At 46.2% G+C, this 19,536-nt stretch overlaps 1 protein-coding gene across 1 annotated transcript; it reads left to right on the top strand.

The window, feature by feature from the left end:
* The first annotated feature begins 385 nt into the window (after positions 1-385).
* On the top strand, positions 386-18,999 carry ankrd55 (ankyrin repeat domain 55). Its single transcript, XM_014144666.2, has 11 exons — positions 386-1,018; positions 7,111-7,230; positions 8,007-8,137; positions 9,776-9,885; positions 11,413-11,473; positions 11,839-11,967; positions 14,970-15,154; positions 15,499-15,666; positions 15,958-17,054; positions 17,703-17,804; positions 18,285-18,999. Exons 1-11 carry the CDS (start codon positions 979-981, stop codon positions 18,569-18,571), a joined length of 2,430 nt encoding a protein of 809 aa, XP_014000141.1. The 5' UTR covers positions 386-978; the 3' UTR covers positions 18,572-18,999.
* Positions 19,000-19,536: the final 537 nt, after the last annotated feature.

Raw genomic sequence — 19,536 nt, 5'->3', positions numbered from 1 at the left:
TCTTTCAATTTTGGGGATTTGTGCGTATTGTTTTTGTATTGTTAGGTAGTACTGCACCGTTGAAGCTGGAAACATAAACATTTCGCTGCACCTGCGATAACATCTGTAAAATATGTGCGTAAGCGACTGATAACATTTTATTTTATTTGATCCCCTTTTCATCTTGTCAATACAAACTGCTCTTTTAAATCCAGTGAGTATCTAGGATACACAACATTATCAAAGGACACTTCCTGGTGCTTAGCGTCTGTCAACTGGCAGACGCCAAGCACTCTGCCTCTGAATAGAGGCCTTAAAATAGCCTCTCGATGGGGGCCGTGTGGTTCAGGTGCATACTAATGCAGCCTGGGTAGCTGTGTGGCTGGCTGGCTGGCTGGCTGCCTGTGACTCGGGAGTGTGTCGCCCAGTCTGTCAGTGGCTCCACAATGAAAACATCCCCAGTCACCACTGGCAGGGTGCATTTTGACTCTCTGTCTTGCACATGCTCAGTGAGACTCCAGTCGTGAATCTTTTCATTCATACTGTACATCTCTCTCCCTCCATCGCCTGGCTAGGCAAGCTGCTGCTATAGCCTCCACCCTACCTCCACTCTGCTCTGTGCTGTCTCTGACAATGGATGATTGATTTCTCCATCCCTCCTTCCGTTTATCCCTCGCTCCTCAGTGGGGAAAAGAAGCGAGAAACAGGGGGAATCTCCTTCTCAAAGATCTGTAATTGACAACACAAGACTGTCTTGGGGGAATTCTTCTCTCTCCTCTCTTCTTTCCTGTGATGGATGGATGAGGATTTATATTGGTCATGTAACCCTCTTCAAGGCAGTAGAAGACGTGAGAGAAGAGGGGGAAGAGGAGGAGGAGAAGTAGATGAGCGATGTCTTGGGCTACAGTGTGAGGGAGGTTTTCAACAGAGGCAAATGTGCTTCTCTAGTCTCTCGTCTCAGTGTTGATTTTGGACAGATGATGATGTTTTAGTTTGACCATGGAGTTCAGCGCGTCATCTGTGTTTGACCAGCAGAAAGGTAAGCAAGCAGGCAACCAGTGTTGGATGTTACATATCACAATAAGGAAGAGGAACTGGAACAGGGGAGAGAGAGAGAGAGAGGGAGAGAGGGAGAGAGGGAGATGGGGAGCGATGTCGATCCCGCTGTTGCCATGGAAATGCTGTGTTCTCTCTACTTGGTTTTGGCATCATGATGAGTAGATGTTGGGTTTATGGCTGTTGTGTGGGATGACTAGCTAACAAGATCTAGCGTGTAGGGACCTAGTGTGTAGGGATCTAGTGTGAAGGGATCTACTGTGAAGGGATCTAGTGTGAAGGGATCTACTGTGAAGGGATCTAGTGTGAAGGGATCTAGTGTGTAGGGATCTAGTGTGAAGGGATCTAGTGTGTAGAGATCTAGTGTGGAGGGACCTTATCCATAAAGTGTGGTCTTAAATGAAAAGATTTTATACCTCTATGTGGAGAACCCTTTTTTAACCCTCTAAGTGGATTCTACGTTGAATACACCACGGGTTAGAGGAAATCTTGCAGCGAGAGGTACTGCACTCCCATTCACAATAACTAGGTACTGCACTCCCATTCACAATAACTAGGTACTGCATTCCCATTCACAATAACTAGGGACTGTACTCCCATTTACAACAACTAGGTACTGCATTCCCATTCACAATAACTAGGTACTGCATTCCCATTCACAATAACTAGGTACTGCACTCCCATTCACAATAACTAGGTACTGCACTCCCATTCACAATAACTAGGTACTGCACTCCCATTCACAATAACTAGGTACTGCATTCCCATTCACAATAACTAGGTACTGCATTCCCATTCACAATAACTAGGTACTGCACTCCCATTCACAACAACTAGGTACTGCATTCCCATTCACAATAACTAGGTACTGTACTCCCATTCACAATAACTAGGTACTGCATTCCCATTCACAATAACTAGGTACTGCATTCCCATTCACAATAACTAGGTACTGCATTCCCATTCACAATAACTAGGACTGCATTCCCACAACTGCATTCCCATTCACAATAACTAGGTACTGCATTCCCATTCTCAATAACTAGGTACTGCACTCCCATTCACAATAACTAGGTACTGCATTCCCATTCACAATAACTAGGTACTGCATTCCCATTCACAATAACTAGGACTGCATTCCCATTCACAATAACTAGGTACTGCATTCCCATTCACAATAACTAGGTACTGCATTCCCATTCACAATAACTAGGTACTGCATTCCCATTCACAATAACTAGGTACTGCATTCCCATTCACAATAACTAGGTACTGCATTCCCATTCACAATAACTAGGTACTGCATTCCCATTCACAATAACTAGGTACTGCATTCCCATTCACAATAACTAGGACTGCATTCCCATTCACAATAACTAGGTACTGCATTCCCATTCACAATAACTAGGTACTGCATTCCCATTCACAATAACTAGGTACTGCATTCCCATTCACAATAACTAGGTACTGCATTCCCATTCACAATAACTAGGTACTGCATTCCCATTCACAATAACTAGGTACTGCATTCCCATTCACAATAACTAGGTACTGCATTCCCATTCACAATAACTAGGTACTGTACTCCCATTCACAATAACTAGGTACTGCATTCCCATTCACAATAACTAGGTACTGCATTCCCATTCACAATAACTAGGTACTGCATTCCCATTCACAATAACTAGGGACTGTACTCCCATTTACAACAACTAGGTACTGCATTCCCATTCACAATAACTAGGTACTGCATTCCCATTCACAATAACTAGGTACTGCACTCCCATTCACAATAACTAGGTACTGCACTCCCATTCACAATAACTAGGTACTGCATTCCCATTCACAATAACTAGGTACTGCATTCCCATTCACAATAACTAGGTACTGCATTCCCATTCACAATAACTAGGTACTGCACTCCCATTCACAACAACTAGGTACTGCATTCCCATTCACAATAACTAGGTACTGTACTCCCATTCACAATAACTAGGTACTGCATTCCCATTCACAATAACTAGGTACTGCATTCCCATTCACAATAACTAGGTACTGCATTCCCATTCACAATAACTAGGTACTGCATTCCCATTCACAATAACTAGGACTGCATTCCCATTCACAATAACTAGGACTGCATTCCCATTCTCAATAACTAGGTACTGTACTCCCATTCACAATAACTAGGTACTGCATTCCCATTCACAATAACTAGGTACTGCATTCCCATTCACAATAACTAGGACTGCATTCCCATTCACAATAACTAGGTACTGCACTCCCATTACCAATAACTAGGTACTGCATTCCCATTCACAATAACTAGGACTGCATTCCCATTCACAATAACTAGGTACTGCACTCCCATTCACAATAACTAGGACTGCATTCCCATTCACAATAACTAGGACTGCATTCCCATTCACAACAACTAGGTACTGCATTCCCATTCACAATAACTAGGTACTGCATTCCCATTCACAATAACTAGGACTGCATTCCCATTCACAATAACTAAGACTGCATTCCCATTCACAATAACTAGGTACTGCATTCCCATTCACAACAACTAGGTACTGCATTCTCATTCACAATAACTAGGTACTGCATTCCCATTCACAATAACTAGGACTGCATTCCCATTCACAATAACTAGGTACTGCATTCCCATTCACAATAACTAGGACTGCATTCTCATTCACAATAACTAGGTACTGCATTCCCATTCACAATAACTAGGTACTGCATTCCCATTCACAATAACTAGGTACTGCATTCCCATTCACAATAACTAGGTACTGCATTCCCATTCACAATAACTAGGTACTGCATTCCCATTCACAATAACTAGGTACTGCATTCCCATTCACAATAACTAGGACTGCATTCCCATTCACAATAACTAGGTACTGTACTCCCATTCACAATAACTAGGTACTGCATTCCCATTCACAATAACTAGGTACTGCATTCCCATTCACAATAACTAGGTACTGCATTCCCATTCACAATAACTAGGACTGCATTCCCATTCACAATAACTAGGTACTGCATTCTCATTCACAATAACTAGGTACTGCATTCCCATTCACAATAACTAGGACTGCATTCCCATTCACCATAACTAGGTACTGCATTCCCATTCACAATAACTAGGTACTGCATTCCCATTCACAATAACTAGGTACTGCATTCCCATTCACAATAACTAGGTACTGCATTCCCATTCACAATAACTAGGTACTGTACTCCCATTCACCATAACTAGGTACTGCATTCTCATTCACAATAACTAGGTACTGCACTCCCATTCACAATAACTAGGTACTGCATTCCCATTCACAATAACTAGGTACTGCAATCCCATTCACAATAACTGTCCAGAGTCCTAGGATGATTACCCCTTGGTATTGAATGGTGTCTTTCCAGAGTCCTGGGAAGATTATCAAGCAAGAGCTCTATTTTATCTTCCTAGTTAGAGATAGTAGATCTAGGGGAACCTTCATTTGTAGGCCATTCCACTCCTTATATTTCTATGAATCATATTTCTATGATTGGAATTCCAATTTGAAATGGACTGATGTCAATATGACACCCTGGGGCCAAGGAAAGAGTAGCACACATTGGCTGTGGAATCAGGAATGTTGAGGTTGGTGGCACCTTATTTGGGGAGGACGGGCTCATAGTAATGGCTGGAACGGAATACATGGAATGGTATCGAACTCATCAAACACATGGTTTCCATGGTTTCCATGTGTTTGATACCATTCCATTCACTCCCTTCCAACCATTATTATGAGCCATCCTCCCCTCCACGGTCCTGTGTTGTGGAGGTTGTGGTGGTGTTGTGGAGGTTGTGGTTGTGTTGTGGTGGTTGTGGTGGTGTTGTGGTGGTGTTGTGGAGAGGTTGTGGTGGTGTTGGGGTGGTGTTGTGGAGAGGTTGTGGTGGTGTTGTGGAGGTTGTGGTGGTGTTGTGGTGGTGTTGTGGAGAGGTTGTGGTGGTGTTGTGGAGGTTGTGGTGGTGTTGTGTTGTGGTGGTTGTGGTGGTGTTGTGGAGGTTGTGGTGGTGTTGTGGAGGTTGTGGTGGTGTTGTGTTGTGGAGGTTGTGGTGGTGTTGTGGAGGTTGTGGTGGTGTTGTGGAGGTTGTGGTGGTGTTGTGGTGGTGTTGTGGAGGTTGTGGTGGTGTTGTGGAGAGGTTGTGGTGGTGTTGTGGTGGTGTTGTGGAGGTTGTGGTGGTGTTGTGGAGAGGTTGTGGTGGTGTTGTGGAGGTTGTGGTGGTATTGTGGAGAGGTTGTGGTGGTGTTGTGGAGAGGTTGTGGTGGTGTTGTGGAGGTTGTGGTGGTATTGTGGAGAGGTTGTGGTGGTGTTGTGGAGAGGTTGTGGTGGTGTTGTGGAGAGGTTGTGGTGGTGTTGTGGAGAGGTTGTGGTGGTGTTGTGGAGGTTGTGGTGGTGTTGTGGTGGTGTTGTGGTTGTGTTGTGGAGGTTGTGGTGGTGTTGCGGAGAGATTGTGGTGGTGTTGTGGAGGTTGTGGTGGTGTTGTGGAGAGGTTATGGTGGTGTTGTGGAGGTTGTGGTGGTGTTGTGGAGAGGTTATGGAGGTTGTGGTGGTGTTGTGGAGAGGTTGTGGTGGTGTTGTGGAGAGGTTGTGGTGGTGTTGTGGAGGTTGTGGTGGTGTTGTGGAGGTTGTGGTGGTGTTGTGGAGAGGTTGTGGAGGTTGTGGTGGTGTTGTGGAGAGGTTGTGGTGGTGTTGTGGAGAGGTTGTGGTGGTGTTGTGGAGGTTGTGGTGGTGTTGTGGAGAGGTTGTGGTGGTGTTGTGGTTGTGTTGTGGAGGTTGTGGTAGTGTTGTGGAGAGGTTGTGGTTGTGTTGTGGAGGTTGTGGTGGTGTTGCGGAGAGGTTGGGGTGGTGTTGTGGAGAGGTTGTGGTGGTGTTGTGGTTGTGTTGTGGAGGTTGTGGTGGTGTTGTGGTTGTGTTGTGGAGGTTGTGGTGGTGTTCTGGAGAGGTTGTGGTGGTGTTGTGGTGGTGTTGTGGAGAGGTTGTGGTGGTGTTGTGGAGATTGTGGTGGTGTTGTGGAGAGGTTGTGGTGGTGTTGTGGAGGTTGTGATGGTGTTGTGGAGGTTGTGGTGGTGTTGCGGAGAGGTTGTGGTGGTGTTGTGGAGAGGTTGTGGTGGTGTTGTGGAGGTTGTGGTGATGTTGTGGAGAGGTTGTGGTGGTGTTGTGGAGGTTGTGGTGATGTTGTGGAGAGGTTGTGGTGGTGTTGTGGAGGTTGTGTTGTGGAGGTTGTGGAGGTTGAGCCAGATTGAGCCAGATTGTGTCATGCCAGTGGATTTCCCGGACTGACTTCAATGTAATGATTTGATGGATTGCATGATATATTCCCTCTTAATCAATCAATGAGAAAAGAAAGATTCCCTCAATATATTAACGGAGGGATGTCCTGCCTCACCTATGAGCCATGTCCATGACATGGCACTTAGAAAAGATGGTGCTACCTGGAACCATAATTTCCCCCTTAGTAGAACCTTTTTCACCACCAAAGGGTTCTACCTGGAACCAAAAAAACGGTTATCCTTTGGGGACAAACGAAGAACCCTTTTTTGTCTAAGCGTGTAAAGTTCATATAAAGTTTACATGCACCTACAGGTCTAGATCTACTGGTCCTTACGAAGAGCATACGTCCTCAAGTTCCAATGTGCACAACACTATGTAAACAAATACACATTCCAAATTCAACAGTCCTCAAAATGGCTGTGTTGAGGGTTTCTTCCCAATGGTCTACATCCATTCATATACTGTATCACATTCTATACATTAGTCAATATTTTTGTGTTTCTTGCATGAGTTATTCCACGACTTACAGTATATAATCCAAATTGAGCACACTCCATCTATTCATAAAAAAGATTATATTGACATTGATGTATGTATAACCAAATTGATATATTTACTGTATAACCACATTGATATATGTACTGTATAACCACATTGATATATTTACTGTAGAACCACATTGATATATATACCCACATTGATATATGTATAACCACATTGTATTTGTATCCCTGGCTCCTATAGATTCTGCTGAAGAAGTGGATCTTAACGTTGTTTACCAAGCAGCCGCCAATGGGGACGTCAACACATTAACAGCAACCATACGGGAGGATCCCTCCATTTTGGAGTACTGTGATGGTGAAGGTATGAACTGCTAGGGTTGGAAAACTCCGGGAACTTTACCAAAATCCCTGCTTTTCCAGAAATCACGGTTGGAAGATTCCTGGAATCAAGGTGGAATAAGCAGGATATCTGTGAATCCTCCAACCTCCATGTGGAAAAAGTTGTATGAAGTGCTTATGAAGCCTGTATGTACTGTAGTACATATGAAGCTTGTATGTAGTGCTTATGAAGCCTGTATGTAGTACTTATGAAGCCTGTATGTAGTGCTTATGAAGCCTTTATATATGTTACATGTTATATGTATGTCAAAGTGTACTAGTGACAAGCTCCCAACGGCCCACTGACCATCTGTCATGCAGTAGGATGCTGACAGCTGATCTTATTAATTAAAGAAGGAGACATTGCTTCAAATGAAGCAGATATCTCTCAGTCATCAGAATCAGAACTGTCTTCTTGATGTACAGTACAGCATAGCTACAGAGCCTTGTTCTGGGATCATGGTTTCAGTAGCTCTAGTAATGTGGCCTCTTTCCATTGTGTCCCATCCTTCATTGACAGATGCCACTGATCAGAATTTTTTTTTAAGCATATGATTGGTGTAAGTAATTACACCATCAGGTATTGCCTGAAGTGAGTTCAGACTTTCCACCATTATTAAATCCATGAGAGAAAATGTGCCAGTGTACACTTTTGGAGAAGGGTGGAGAATTGGGATGCAGTCCACATCACCACTGATAAAGGACAGGACTGCACCTATATGTTTAATGTGCCATCCATCCCATGTTCTCCGGCTGCAGGCTCCACCCCTTTGATGCATGCGGTGTCAGGGAGGCAGGTGGACACGGTGAAACTCCTGCTGAAGATGGGTACCTCCATCAATACCCAGGATGCCTGTGGAAGGACTTCGCTCTCCCTAGCGACATATCTGGTACTGTACAACACACAACACAACACAACACACAACACAACACACAACACAACACACAACACACAACACAACACACAACACAACACAACACACAACACAACACACACAACACAACACACAACACACAACACAACACACAACACAACACAACACACAACACACAACACAACACACAACACAACACAACACAACACACAACACACAACACAACACAACACACAACACAACACACAACACAACACAACACACAACACACACAACAAAACACAACACACAACACAACACACAACACAACACACAACACAACACACAACACAACACACAACACACAACACAACACAACACAACACAACACACACAACACAACACACAACACACAACACAACACAACACAACACAACACAACACACAACACAACACACAACACAACACACAACACAACACAACACACAACACAACACAACACACAACACACAACACACACAACACAACACACAACACAACACAACACACAACACAACACACAACACACAACACAACACACAACACACAACACAACACAACACACAACACAACACACAACACACAACACAACACACAACACACAACACAACACAACACACAACACAAGACACAACACAACACAACACACAACACACAACACAACACACAACACAACACACAACACACAACACAACACACAACACAACACAACACAACACACAACACAACACAACACACAACACAACACACAACACAACACACAACACACAACACAACACACAACACAACACACAACACACAACACAACACAACACACAACACAACACAACACAACACACAACACAACACACAACACAACACAACACAACACACAACACACAACACAACACACAACACACAACACAACACACAACACAACACACAACACAACACACAACACAACACAACACACAACACACAACACAACACACAACACAACACAACACAACACACAACACAACACACAACACCCGCTCGCTCACTCGTTTTGTTTTGATCGCTATTTTTTGTTACGTTTTTACAATTGTAAAGTGACATGTTTAATAATAATAATTATTATTATATAGATATAGCAAGTGTTTTATTTAATTCTGTGTCCAAAACTGATTATACTGACATTCCAATCTCATCTCCGGCCTCAAATACATATGGCTGTTCAGCACCTGACATATCGGTAGATAACTTTACATTGGGGCCCCCATTTGAATGCTTTGAAAAGGCCTCTTCTTTCCTCGTTTCCAGGGCATAGTCACAATCTAACATGACACAGTTGACTAGTGAAAGCAATCCAGTCACATCAGTGATTGATTACTTAAAAGGGAAGGATGTATTTTCAAGGTACTGGAAGCAGGACCCTATGTTTGCCATCCTAATAGTCAGGAGTATGGTTCATTTCCCATGAGGTTAGAGTCTGAACTCTACTGAACAACAACCATCCACGTAGTTGACTGGAAGCTTTTACAGAGTGCATCGTAAAATTGTCAGAAACAATTGTGCATTGTCTTTGAGCGGCACTTTCAAAAAGCCACATTATATGTTTCTGTCATAAAAAAACAGAAGTGCCTTGATAACCTCCTTGTTTTTTGTCTTTTGAAGGGGTGGCTTGAAGGCTGCGTGTGTTTGCTGCGAAATGGAGCCAAGCAGAACATCCCCGATAAAAACGGTCGCCTGCCTCTTCACGCAGCGACCGCTGAGATCGACCTCAAGTGAGAGCATTAGCAAATAATGAATTTAATACATGTTTAATGTGTAGCTATTATGCTGACTATAGAGTACAGATGTAGGATCTTCATTTAATCCAGTTTGTTACAGCAGGAAAATGATCCTGCAGCAACAGGAAATGTGAATTATTATGTGGATTATAATTAATGGCCGTTTTTGTAGGGGTAGGTACATTTTTCGTTAGGGCAAATCAAGTCAGAAATGTTCAAGTGGAAATTACAAACTTTAGAATCCTTTTAAAAACTAAAATACACTACAAGTTTGTATTTCCTACTTTGCAGGAAAATTCTCAGCAAAAAAAAATCTCAGATCAAATTAAGATCCTACATCTGTAGGCATTGAAAACAATGGTGTTAGAAGAAACCATTGGAGAAATGAGTCATAGTCGTAATCATGGCATAAAAGATGCTGAACAACAAGTGCGTTAGCAAGCATCCAGTTGAGGAAATAGAAATCCCACCTCTGTAAAATTACCCCTCAGACGGTATCAATAAGCACTCAGTCTCCATGTTACACTGAACATGCTGTATACATAAAAGAAGGCTAATGGCTCAGTGACTGCTGCAAGTTAAGTAGCTTATTTACTGGAACAGGAAAGCCTGGTTTACCAGGGTATGTGTATGTGTGTGCTGTCCCCATAGCGACCACAGACCTTTGCTTGATATGCTAAGACAGCAGCAGCTGCTCCAGTGGTCTCTCGCTTTCTCTCTTTCTCTCTTTCTCTCTTTCTCTCTTTCCCTCCCTCCCTCCCTCCCTCCCTCCCTCCCTCCCTCCCTCCCTCCCTCCCTCCCTCCCTCCCTCCCTCCCTCCCTCCCCACTCTCTCTTTCCCTCCCTCCCTCCCTCCCCCCCTCCCTCCCTCCCTCTCTTTCTCTCACTCCCTCCCCCCACTCTCTCTTTCCCTCCCTCCCTCCCTCCCTCCCTTATCTCGCTCCCTCTCTCTGAATGTGGGAAGACAGGGTCTGTCGATTTGGATCCAGCAGCCCAGTGCTGCATCTGGTCGACAACAACAACAGAGGCACTTTTTCTCTTCCTGCTTCCTTTCTCCCCCAGGCCATCTGGCAAAGCTATTAGCTGCTGGACTTGATAACAGTAAAGGAGGGGTCTCTCATTGAATTTGTTGAATTGCAGAGGCGTAGCTTAGTAACTTACCCTCAACTCCACAGCTGAGACTGAACAACAAAATATAAGTCTGTAGCATTTGGACACGCCTATTAGTACCATGTTTGCAATCCCCCCCATGTGAGCCAGTTATTGCAGAATAACAGCATGTTTCAGGGGATCAGTTAGTGCAGAATAACAGCATGTTTCAGAGGATCAGTTTGAAGGCGAGGCGCAGAATCGATATTCTTGATCACATAATGAATACTTATTTGGGTTGGTTGCTATGGTGATGTGTAGATCTGTGATTCTGTGCAGTCCGACTGCAATGTAGTCAATATCAAACCTGCACCATTACTCTTGATACATGTTGTACAGGTTTTGGCAACACAAACTTTGATTTGATTTGCAGACTCATGGCAGTCCTGCTGCAGCAATCGACTGCCTGTGAAATCAACCACCAAGACAACGAGGTATGAAAACTGAACAGTGATACCATAGTAACCTGGGAATACACAGTACCGGCATGGGACAGGATGGCGAATAATATAAAATGAGCCTCTCCCTGATGTAATGGCAGTATACTAGCTCTGAGAGGGAAAGCATGATGAATGACCTAAATATAGAGAATAAATTACCATCTACGCACTTATGTACCATAAGTAGGGCCTTGAGTTTTTCTGACCACCTGACAAGGTAAAGGCCCAGGCCCTAGTTTTAAGTTGATGTGTTCAGGTAAAACCCATAAGGAGTGATAAACTAAGATGATGATACATTCAGTGTTCTAGAAAGGTATGTCTAGTTTGCATTGCGACCAATTCTCATTGGTTCTCTGTAGGGCATGACTGCTCTTCATTGGGCATCTTTCCACAACCGTCCTGAGCATGTGCAGGCTCTCCTGCAGAAAGGGGCGGATCCCACACTGGTGGACAAGGACTTCAAGACAGCCCTGCATTGGGCAGTGCAGGTAGGAGCCAGCCCTCCATTGGGCAGTGCAGGTAGGAGCCAGCCCTTCATTGGGCAGTTCAGGTAGGAAACAGCCCTGCATTGGGCAGTGCAGTTAGGAGCCAGCCCTCCATTGGGCAGTGCAGGTAGGAGACGGCCCTCCATTGGGTAATGCAGGTAGGAGACAGCCCTACATTGGGCAGTGCAAGTAGGAAACAGCCCTGCATTGGGCAGTGCAGGTAGGAGTCAGCCCTCCATTGGGTAGTGCAGGTAGGAAACAGCCCTGCATTGGGCAGTGCAGGTAGGAAACAGCCCTGCATTGGGCAGTGCAGGTAGGAGACAGCCCTCCATTGGGCAGTGCAGGTAGGAGTCAGCCCTGCATTGGGCAGTGCAGGTAGGAGACAGCCCTCCATTGGGCAGTGCAGGTAGCAGCCAGCCCTGCATTGGGCAGTGCAGGTAGGAGACAGCCCACCATTGGGCAGTGCAGGTAGCAGCCAGCCCTCCATTGGGCAGTGCAGGTAGAAGACAGCCCTCCATTGGGCAGTGCAGGTAGAAGACAGCCCTCCATTGGGCAGTGCAGGTAGGAGTCAGCCCTGCATTGGGCAGTGCAGGTAGGAGACAGCCCTCCATTGGGCAGTGCAGGTAGGAGTCAGCCCTCCATTGGGCAGTGCAGGTAGAAGTCAGCCCTCCATTGGGCAGTGCAGGTAGGAGTCAGCCCTGCATTGGGCAGTGCAGGTAGAAGTCAGCCCTCCATTGGGCAGTGCAGGTAGGGGTCAGCCCTCCATTGGGCAGTGCAGGTAGGAGTCAGCCCTCCATTGGGCAGTGCAGGTAGGAGTCAGCCCTCCATTGGGCAGTGCAGGTAGGAGACAGCCCTGCATTGGGCAGTGCAGGTAGGAGCCAGCCCTCCATTGGGCAGTGCAGGTAGGAGTCAGCCCTCCATTGGGCAGTGCAGGTAGGATTCAGCCCTGCATTGGGCAGTGCAGGTAGGAGTCAGCCCTCCATTGGGTAGTGAAGGTAGGAGACAGCCCTCCATTGGGCAGTGCAGGTAGGAGCCAGCCCTCCATTGGGCAGTGCAGGTAGGAGTCAGCCCTCCATTGGGCAGTGCAGGTAGGATTCAGCCCTGCATTGGGCAGTGCAGGTAGGATTCAGCCCTGCATTGGGCAGTGCAGGTAGGAGTCAGCCCTCCATTGGGTAGTGAAGGTAGGAGACAGCCCTCCATTGGGCAGTGCAGGTAGGAGACAGCCCTCCATTGGGCAGTGCAGGTAGGAGTCAGCCCTCCATTGGGCAGTGCAGGTAGGAGACAGCCCTGCATTGGGCAGTGCAGGTAGGAGAGGGCCCTCCATTGGGCAGTGCAAGTAGGAGACAGCCCTGCATTGGGCAGTGCAGGTAGGAGACAGCCCTCCATTGGGCAGTGCAGGTAGGAGACAGCCCTGCATTGGGCAGTGCAGGTAGGAGTCAGCCCTCCATTGGGTAGTGAAGGTAGGAGACAGCCCTCCATTGGGCAGTGCAGGTAGGAGACAGCCCTCCATTGGGCAGTGCAGGTAGAAGGCAGCCCTCCATTGGGCAGTGCAGGTAGGAGAGGGCCCTCCATTGGGCAGTGCAGGTAGAAGACAGCCCTCCATTGGGCAGTGCAGGTAGGAGTCAGCCCTGCATTGGGCAGTGCAGGTAGAAGACAGCCCTCCATTGGGCAGTGCAGGTAGGAGTCAGCCCTCCATTGGGCAGTGCAGGTAGGAGACAGCCCTCCATTGGGCAGTGCAGGTAGAAGGCAGCCCTCCATTGGGCAGTGCAGGTAGGAGAGGGCCCTCCATTGGGCAGTGCAGGTAGAAGACAGCCCTCCATTGGGCAGTGCAGGTAGGAGTCAGCCCTGCATTGGGTAGTGCAGGTAGGAGTCAGCCCTCCATTTTAGTTTCGTTACTGTCTGTTAATTATTTCTGGCTTCATTCAAGGTTTGCAATAATCCACCATATATGAAACCACATTGGCTGAAAGCTTTTACACTACATATTTAGTTCTAAAGCTTCTACATGAGTAGATTTGAAAGCTTGCAGGTACATGTGCATTACATACTATGCATTGTGAAGATGAATCCACTTCTAGACTCACACATCTGAGCAACCATGCAGGGATCATGCAATAGTTCTGTTTTCATTTGTTTCCCATTGAGGATACCAGTGCCACCACCTGGCCCGTATTGTGACATGTGAATCCCAAAATAGTCTGAAATGAAGAAGTCTGTCTGGTGGGACAGAACACTGCAACATATTCTCTTATGTGGTCAGAGTTGTCTTAGTCGGCTTCATCAGCCACATAATTAGGTTGTTACTGTCACTGCAATTATTAATAGCAGTGATGGTCAGAGGCTGTATGTATCAAGTGTCTTAAAGTTGAAGTGCTGATCTAGGATGAGTTTAGCCTTTTTGATCACAATGAATAAGATTAAATGGACTGCGGGGACCTATTCCTCAGTCAGCACACATCTACTGTAACTTCCCCTGCCCTGTTGCATTAAAGAAACCAATACATATCTTCATTACACACATAAGTCATTCGATTTTTTGTTCTGAGCGCAAATCAGGCCTTTGTATGAAACAGAGGTGGTTCAGTGAACCATGCTTGTGTTGATGAGTAACCTTGTCTGAGACCTGAAGACCTGCCGCTAACACAGTCATATTCAATGGATTTAAAACCCTGCTGTTCGAATCATTCTTTTCTCTCTCTCTCTCTCTCTCTCTCTTCTCTCTCTCTCTCTCTCTCTCTCTCGCTCTCTCTCCCTCTCTCTCTCTCTCTCTCTCTCTCTCTCTCTCTCTCTCTCTCTCTTCTCTCTCTCTCTTCTCTCTCTCTCTCTTCTCTCTCTCTTCTCTCTCTCTTCTCTCTCTCTCTCTCCCTCTCTTCTCTCTCTCCCTCTCTCTCTCGCTCTCTCTTCTCTCTCTCTCTCGCTCTCTCTCTCTCTCTCTCTCCCCCTCTCTCTCTCTCTTCTCTCTCTCTCTTCTCTCTCTCTCTCTCTCTCTCTCTCTCCTTTGGCAGAGTGGCAGCAGATTCATGTGTTCTCTCATCCTGGAGCACCGCCTGGGCTCCTCGGTCATCAACTACGACGACGAAAACGGCAAGACCTGCGTGCACATCGCCGCTGCCGCTGGATACAGCGACATCCTCTATGAGTTGGCGCGCTTTGCCGAGACCAACCTGCAGGCCCTGGATGTGGACGAACGGTAACAAAAATGGCAGCACATTGTTTTCTTTGAAATTGCATGCCACCAGTCTATGTTTCCAGTCTCTGTTTGTCAAACAAAAAACATTGATTGTAAAGTTAAACAAACCATAAATCTCCATACACAAGGACTACTTCTAACAATTTCCACATAACATTTTGCAAAAATGCATTTACTTGAAGAACAGTGCAGAAGCAAAATTTGGTTTGTGCTGTTTGTGCCGTCATTCTATTACCGTGGAATTTCCCATTACTGGTTGGTAAATTCATTGACTTATCATGAATAACTTCACTATTCATGATAGGCTGATCCAGTGGATAGAATAAGATCTGTTCATCCTCCAGGACCCCTCTTCATTGGGCGGCAGCAGCGGGGAAGGAGGACTGTGTCCAGGCCTTACTGCAACTAGGGGTGGAGACGGGGCCCAGGGATATCAACGAGAACACACCACTCACATATGCAATGTACTGTGGCCACACTGCCTGCATCAAGCTCCTCTCAGCTGACAACAGGTTGAATAACGCTGCATTCCGTGTGTGTGTGTGTGTGTGTGTGTGTGTGTGTGTGTGTGTGTGTGTGTGTGTGTGTGTGTGTGTGTGTGTGTGTGTGTGTGTGTGTGTGTGTGTGGTTTCCATTAAATACAAGTGTAAATGGCCATGCAATAATTCTGTGTGCAGTCGGACATGTCGATTATTTGCAGATTAGTAAAGCCAAAAATCTCTTGGAAAAGAAAATGCCTGCCATCCATTTTAAACCAGAGTTGTGAATAAGACTTAATGGTCTCATTGATTGATTGCCTACAGATCCAATTCAGCCAGAAAGCTGCCTTCCCAGGGCAGTGATCCATCCCAGCTACCTTCCCAGGGCAGTGACCCATCCCAGCTACATTCCCAGGGCAGTGATCCATCCCAGCTGCCTTCCCAGGGCAGTGATCCATCCCAGCTACCTTCCCAGGGCAGTGATCCATCCCAGCTGCCTTCCCAGGGCAGTGATCCATCCCAGCTGCCTTCCCAGGGCAGTGATCCATCCCAGCTACCTTCCCAGGGCAGTGATCCATCCCAGCTGCCTTCCCAGGGCAGTGATCCATCCCAGCTACCTTCCCAGGGCAGTGACCCATCCCAGCTGTCTTCCCAGGGAAGTGACCCATCCCAGCTGCCTTCCCAGGGGAGTGACCCATCCCAGCTGTCTTCCCAGGGGAGTGACCCATCCCAGATGCCTTCCCAGGGGAGTGACCCATCCCAGCTGTCTTCCCAGGGGAGTGACCCGTCCCAGAAAAAGGAGGGCAAGTTCCGCATGCTCAACCAGATCTTCTCCTGCAAGAGGAAGGAGCACTACACCGCCCGCCAGAGAGATCTGGGCCGCGACGGATACCTGAGGGAGGAGACCTCAGAGGTGGATGACATCATCACCATGTTCGATTGTCTGGCTGACCCCTCTTCGGCCAAGGAGCTTGAAAACGAACGCTCCAAAGTCAGGAAACGGCCTTCGGTCGAAGCAGCGCAGAAACTCAATCCACTCGACATCCGGACGGCGAAGGACTACAAGGGACTGCCTCCTATACGAACGCAAAGTCTTCCGCCCATCAATCTGGGCACGTCTTTGTTGGCCATCTCCCAGAGTGCTGTGGAGCAGAGTCAAGCCACGAGGCCGATGGTCAACCACTTTGCACACCGCTCTCAGAAAAGCAAGAGTGAGCATGACTTATTTGACAGCAGGCCGAAGGTACAAGCGTTGGTCAGTCATTCCTGGAAGACCGAGTCCAATCAGTCCATTTTGGCCCACAAATCCTGGATATCACCCCCAACAGAAAGGCTGTTGGACAAACTGTACCATGAGACTTATGGACCTACTGATGTCCTCTGCCCACACCAAGCCCCATACATACAGAAGAATGAACAAGGTATTATTACTTGAGTCTTTCACAAGGTGTGATGAGTTAAGTATTTCACAAGGTAAGATGGGTTGAGTTTTTCACAAGGTGGGATGAGTTAAGTATTTCACAAGGTAGGACGGGTTGAGTTTTCACAAGGTGGGATGAGTTAAGTATTTCACAAGGTAGGATGGGTTGAGTTTTCTCACAAGGTGGGATGAGTTAAGTATTTCACGAGGTAAGATGGGTGGAGTTTTTCACAAAAAGGAGAGGCTAACAGTCTGGTTTCGCAGAGGGGATGTGTGACTTACTGAAACATATAAACTTGTGGTGCATTCTCATGAGTTATCAAATGAGTCATCTCACTGTCCTTTCACCAGAGCTAAGCAGCAGTTAGCAAAAAAGCCACATCCTGCTAAGATAATATACTGTAGATAGCTACACTTGACTTCACTGTTCACACCTTGAGTCCGCTTCCATTCAAAACCAGTAGCCCTAACCGTTTTTCTTGCCTGTCTAAAATAGCAAGGGAGTGACGCATGAGAAAACGTGTGAACTTCTATGCAGTTGAGTTTTGATGATTCTTCTCAACAAGGGAACGTAACTTCTGCTTTACATCACCACAATGTATGCATCCAAGTGCATGCTAATAACGTTATGTACTTCTCTTCACCACAGCTCCAAATACACACCTGCTAACTCTGGACAGGTTAAACATGAGGGAGACTGCCCTAACACGGAACTGCTTGGCCCCCATTCGTGACCACTGTACCCACCGGTGTAAGTACTTTTTTTCATGACTATGTAGCCTTGAAAACTTCAGAGCTCTGAATGCATGCATAAATTTGATTACTTTCTGTGCTAAAACTACAACGCTTGATGTTATATTCTGTAAGGGAAACATCCTTGGCGATGTATTGTCATATCTTAGTATCACTGTCAGCATCGCAATCTATACAACATGTTCCACTACAATTTCAGTATAGCCAGCCTAGTGCTACTAGAGGTTACACATAGCTTTTGTGACGATCTGGGTCAAGTCTTGAGGCAGTGTCTGTAGACGGTGGCTGTAGTGTTTCCCTCCAGAGCGGCAGAGTCACATTCAGTGCACAGGTAGGTATGTACTAATGTTGAGAGGTGGAGGTGCGTCCTCTTACTATAGAAAACAAATTGAGGATGCAAAGAAGCTTATTCTTGGCCTTCTTGTAGACATGATTGCCAACACATCACCAAACACTTTACAAGCTTTTCCCTCTGCAGTCTCCTTGCCACCAGACCAAGTCTCTAAAGGGGTGAAGAAGTCCAAGTCCCTGCCTCTCAACACCCTGGGTCGAGGACAAGGGAGTCTCCCGCCGCCAGTGACCTCCAAGTCCCAGAGGCCAGGGATCCCCCAAAGCCCGTCCTTGTGCTCCTTCCTGCCCATGCTGAATGGAGACCCTCTGAGGAGCGTGCAGGTGCTCCCTGCGATCCCATCCCAGAGGAAATACAGCCCCACTGTGGGCCAACCCAAAATGGACACCCTCAGTAAACTGGACAACAGAACCTGATGCAACCACATAGCTCATTGGAAGCTTGGGGAGATATGTGGTGGAGTGGACCTGATTGGAACTGGACTTGGCTCGGCTAGCTAACAGCAGGCTATTTTCTGTGGAATTTTGTCAGGTCTGAATGAAATTTGTTCCTAAGTGTAAAAAATAAATAACAAAAAATTGTCCCTGAGTGTATAAACTGACTAAACTCATCAAGAGGAACTCTACTGTATGCCACAGTAAATTGCTCAAGACTTTGCAAACATTTGTTAATAAACAGCATCCTATTTTTACACGTTTATACTGTACTTGGTGGTGGAAACTCCACAATTCAAGGCATGCACTGTGTACTGTTTGATTTTCTTGCACTTTGAAATTGAGACTTTATGTTTAGGTTGTCATGTGACCCTTTCACTAAATGAATAAAATATATGACATTTTTGTTATTTCTGGCTGCGTTAGGATATTTTTCAGTTGTGTGAAGGAGACGAGGCACAGATACATTTGCCTATGCATGATCAACTTATTGATCCATTCCTGATCATCATACAGGAAATGTCCACGATCCTCCATTATTACTGGTCTGACTGCACCTCTTTTAATGTTTTTAATTTATTCCCCTTTCATGTATGTTTTCTCCAAGCCGTCCTGGCGCTAGGGCAGAGATCTATGTTAACCATTATCACTACTGTAACCACTCGGGAGGTCTGAGTATGTGGAAGGGGATGGGGCAGGACTTGCATTTTTTTTGGGTCAAAAGAAAATCAAGCATGTTCACGGTGGTAGTGTAGTGACATACACTTACTACTGAGACCTGAAGACTTGAGTTAGCTCCCCTCAAGCTTATAGCCATAGGCTTTAGCTCAGTGGGCTGCTACAGTGTTGTTGTGGCAGGAGACCTGAGCAAACAGTAGTTGGTCCCTGGTCACATTCATGGTGCCTTTAAGACAACTGGGTACTCGGAGGTCAACTCATTACATCAG

This window comes from Salmo salar, chromosome ssa01 (genome assembly GCF_905237065.1).
Source record: "Salmo salar chromosome ssa01, Ssal_v3.1, whole genome shotgun sequence".
NCBI classification, from domain to species: Eukaryota; Metazoa; Chordata; class Actinopteri; order Salmoniformes; family Salmonidae; genus Salmo; species Salmo salar.
Note: the sequence above shows the minus strand (reverse complement) of the source record. Positions and strands in the feature narration are given on the sequence as shown.

Excerpts from the sequence above, each read along its gene's own strand:
- ankrd55 (XM_014144666.2), top strand. The coding sequence starts at position 979 with ATGGAGTTCAGCGCGTCATCTGTGTTTGACCAGCAGAAAG. Across the intron at positions 8,138-9,775 it reads TCTCCCTAGCGACATATCTG|GGGTGGCTTGAAGGCTGCGT; the intron begins GTACTGTACAAC and ends TGTCTTTTGAAG. Across the intron at positions 15,667-15,957 it reads CTCCTCTCAGCTGACAACAG|ATCCAATTCAGCCAGAAAGC; the intron begins GTTGAATAACGC and ends GATTGCCTACAG.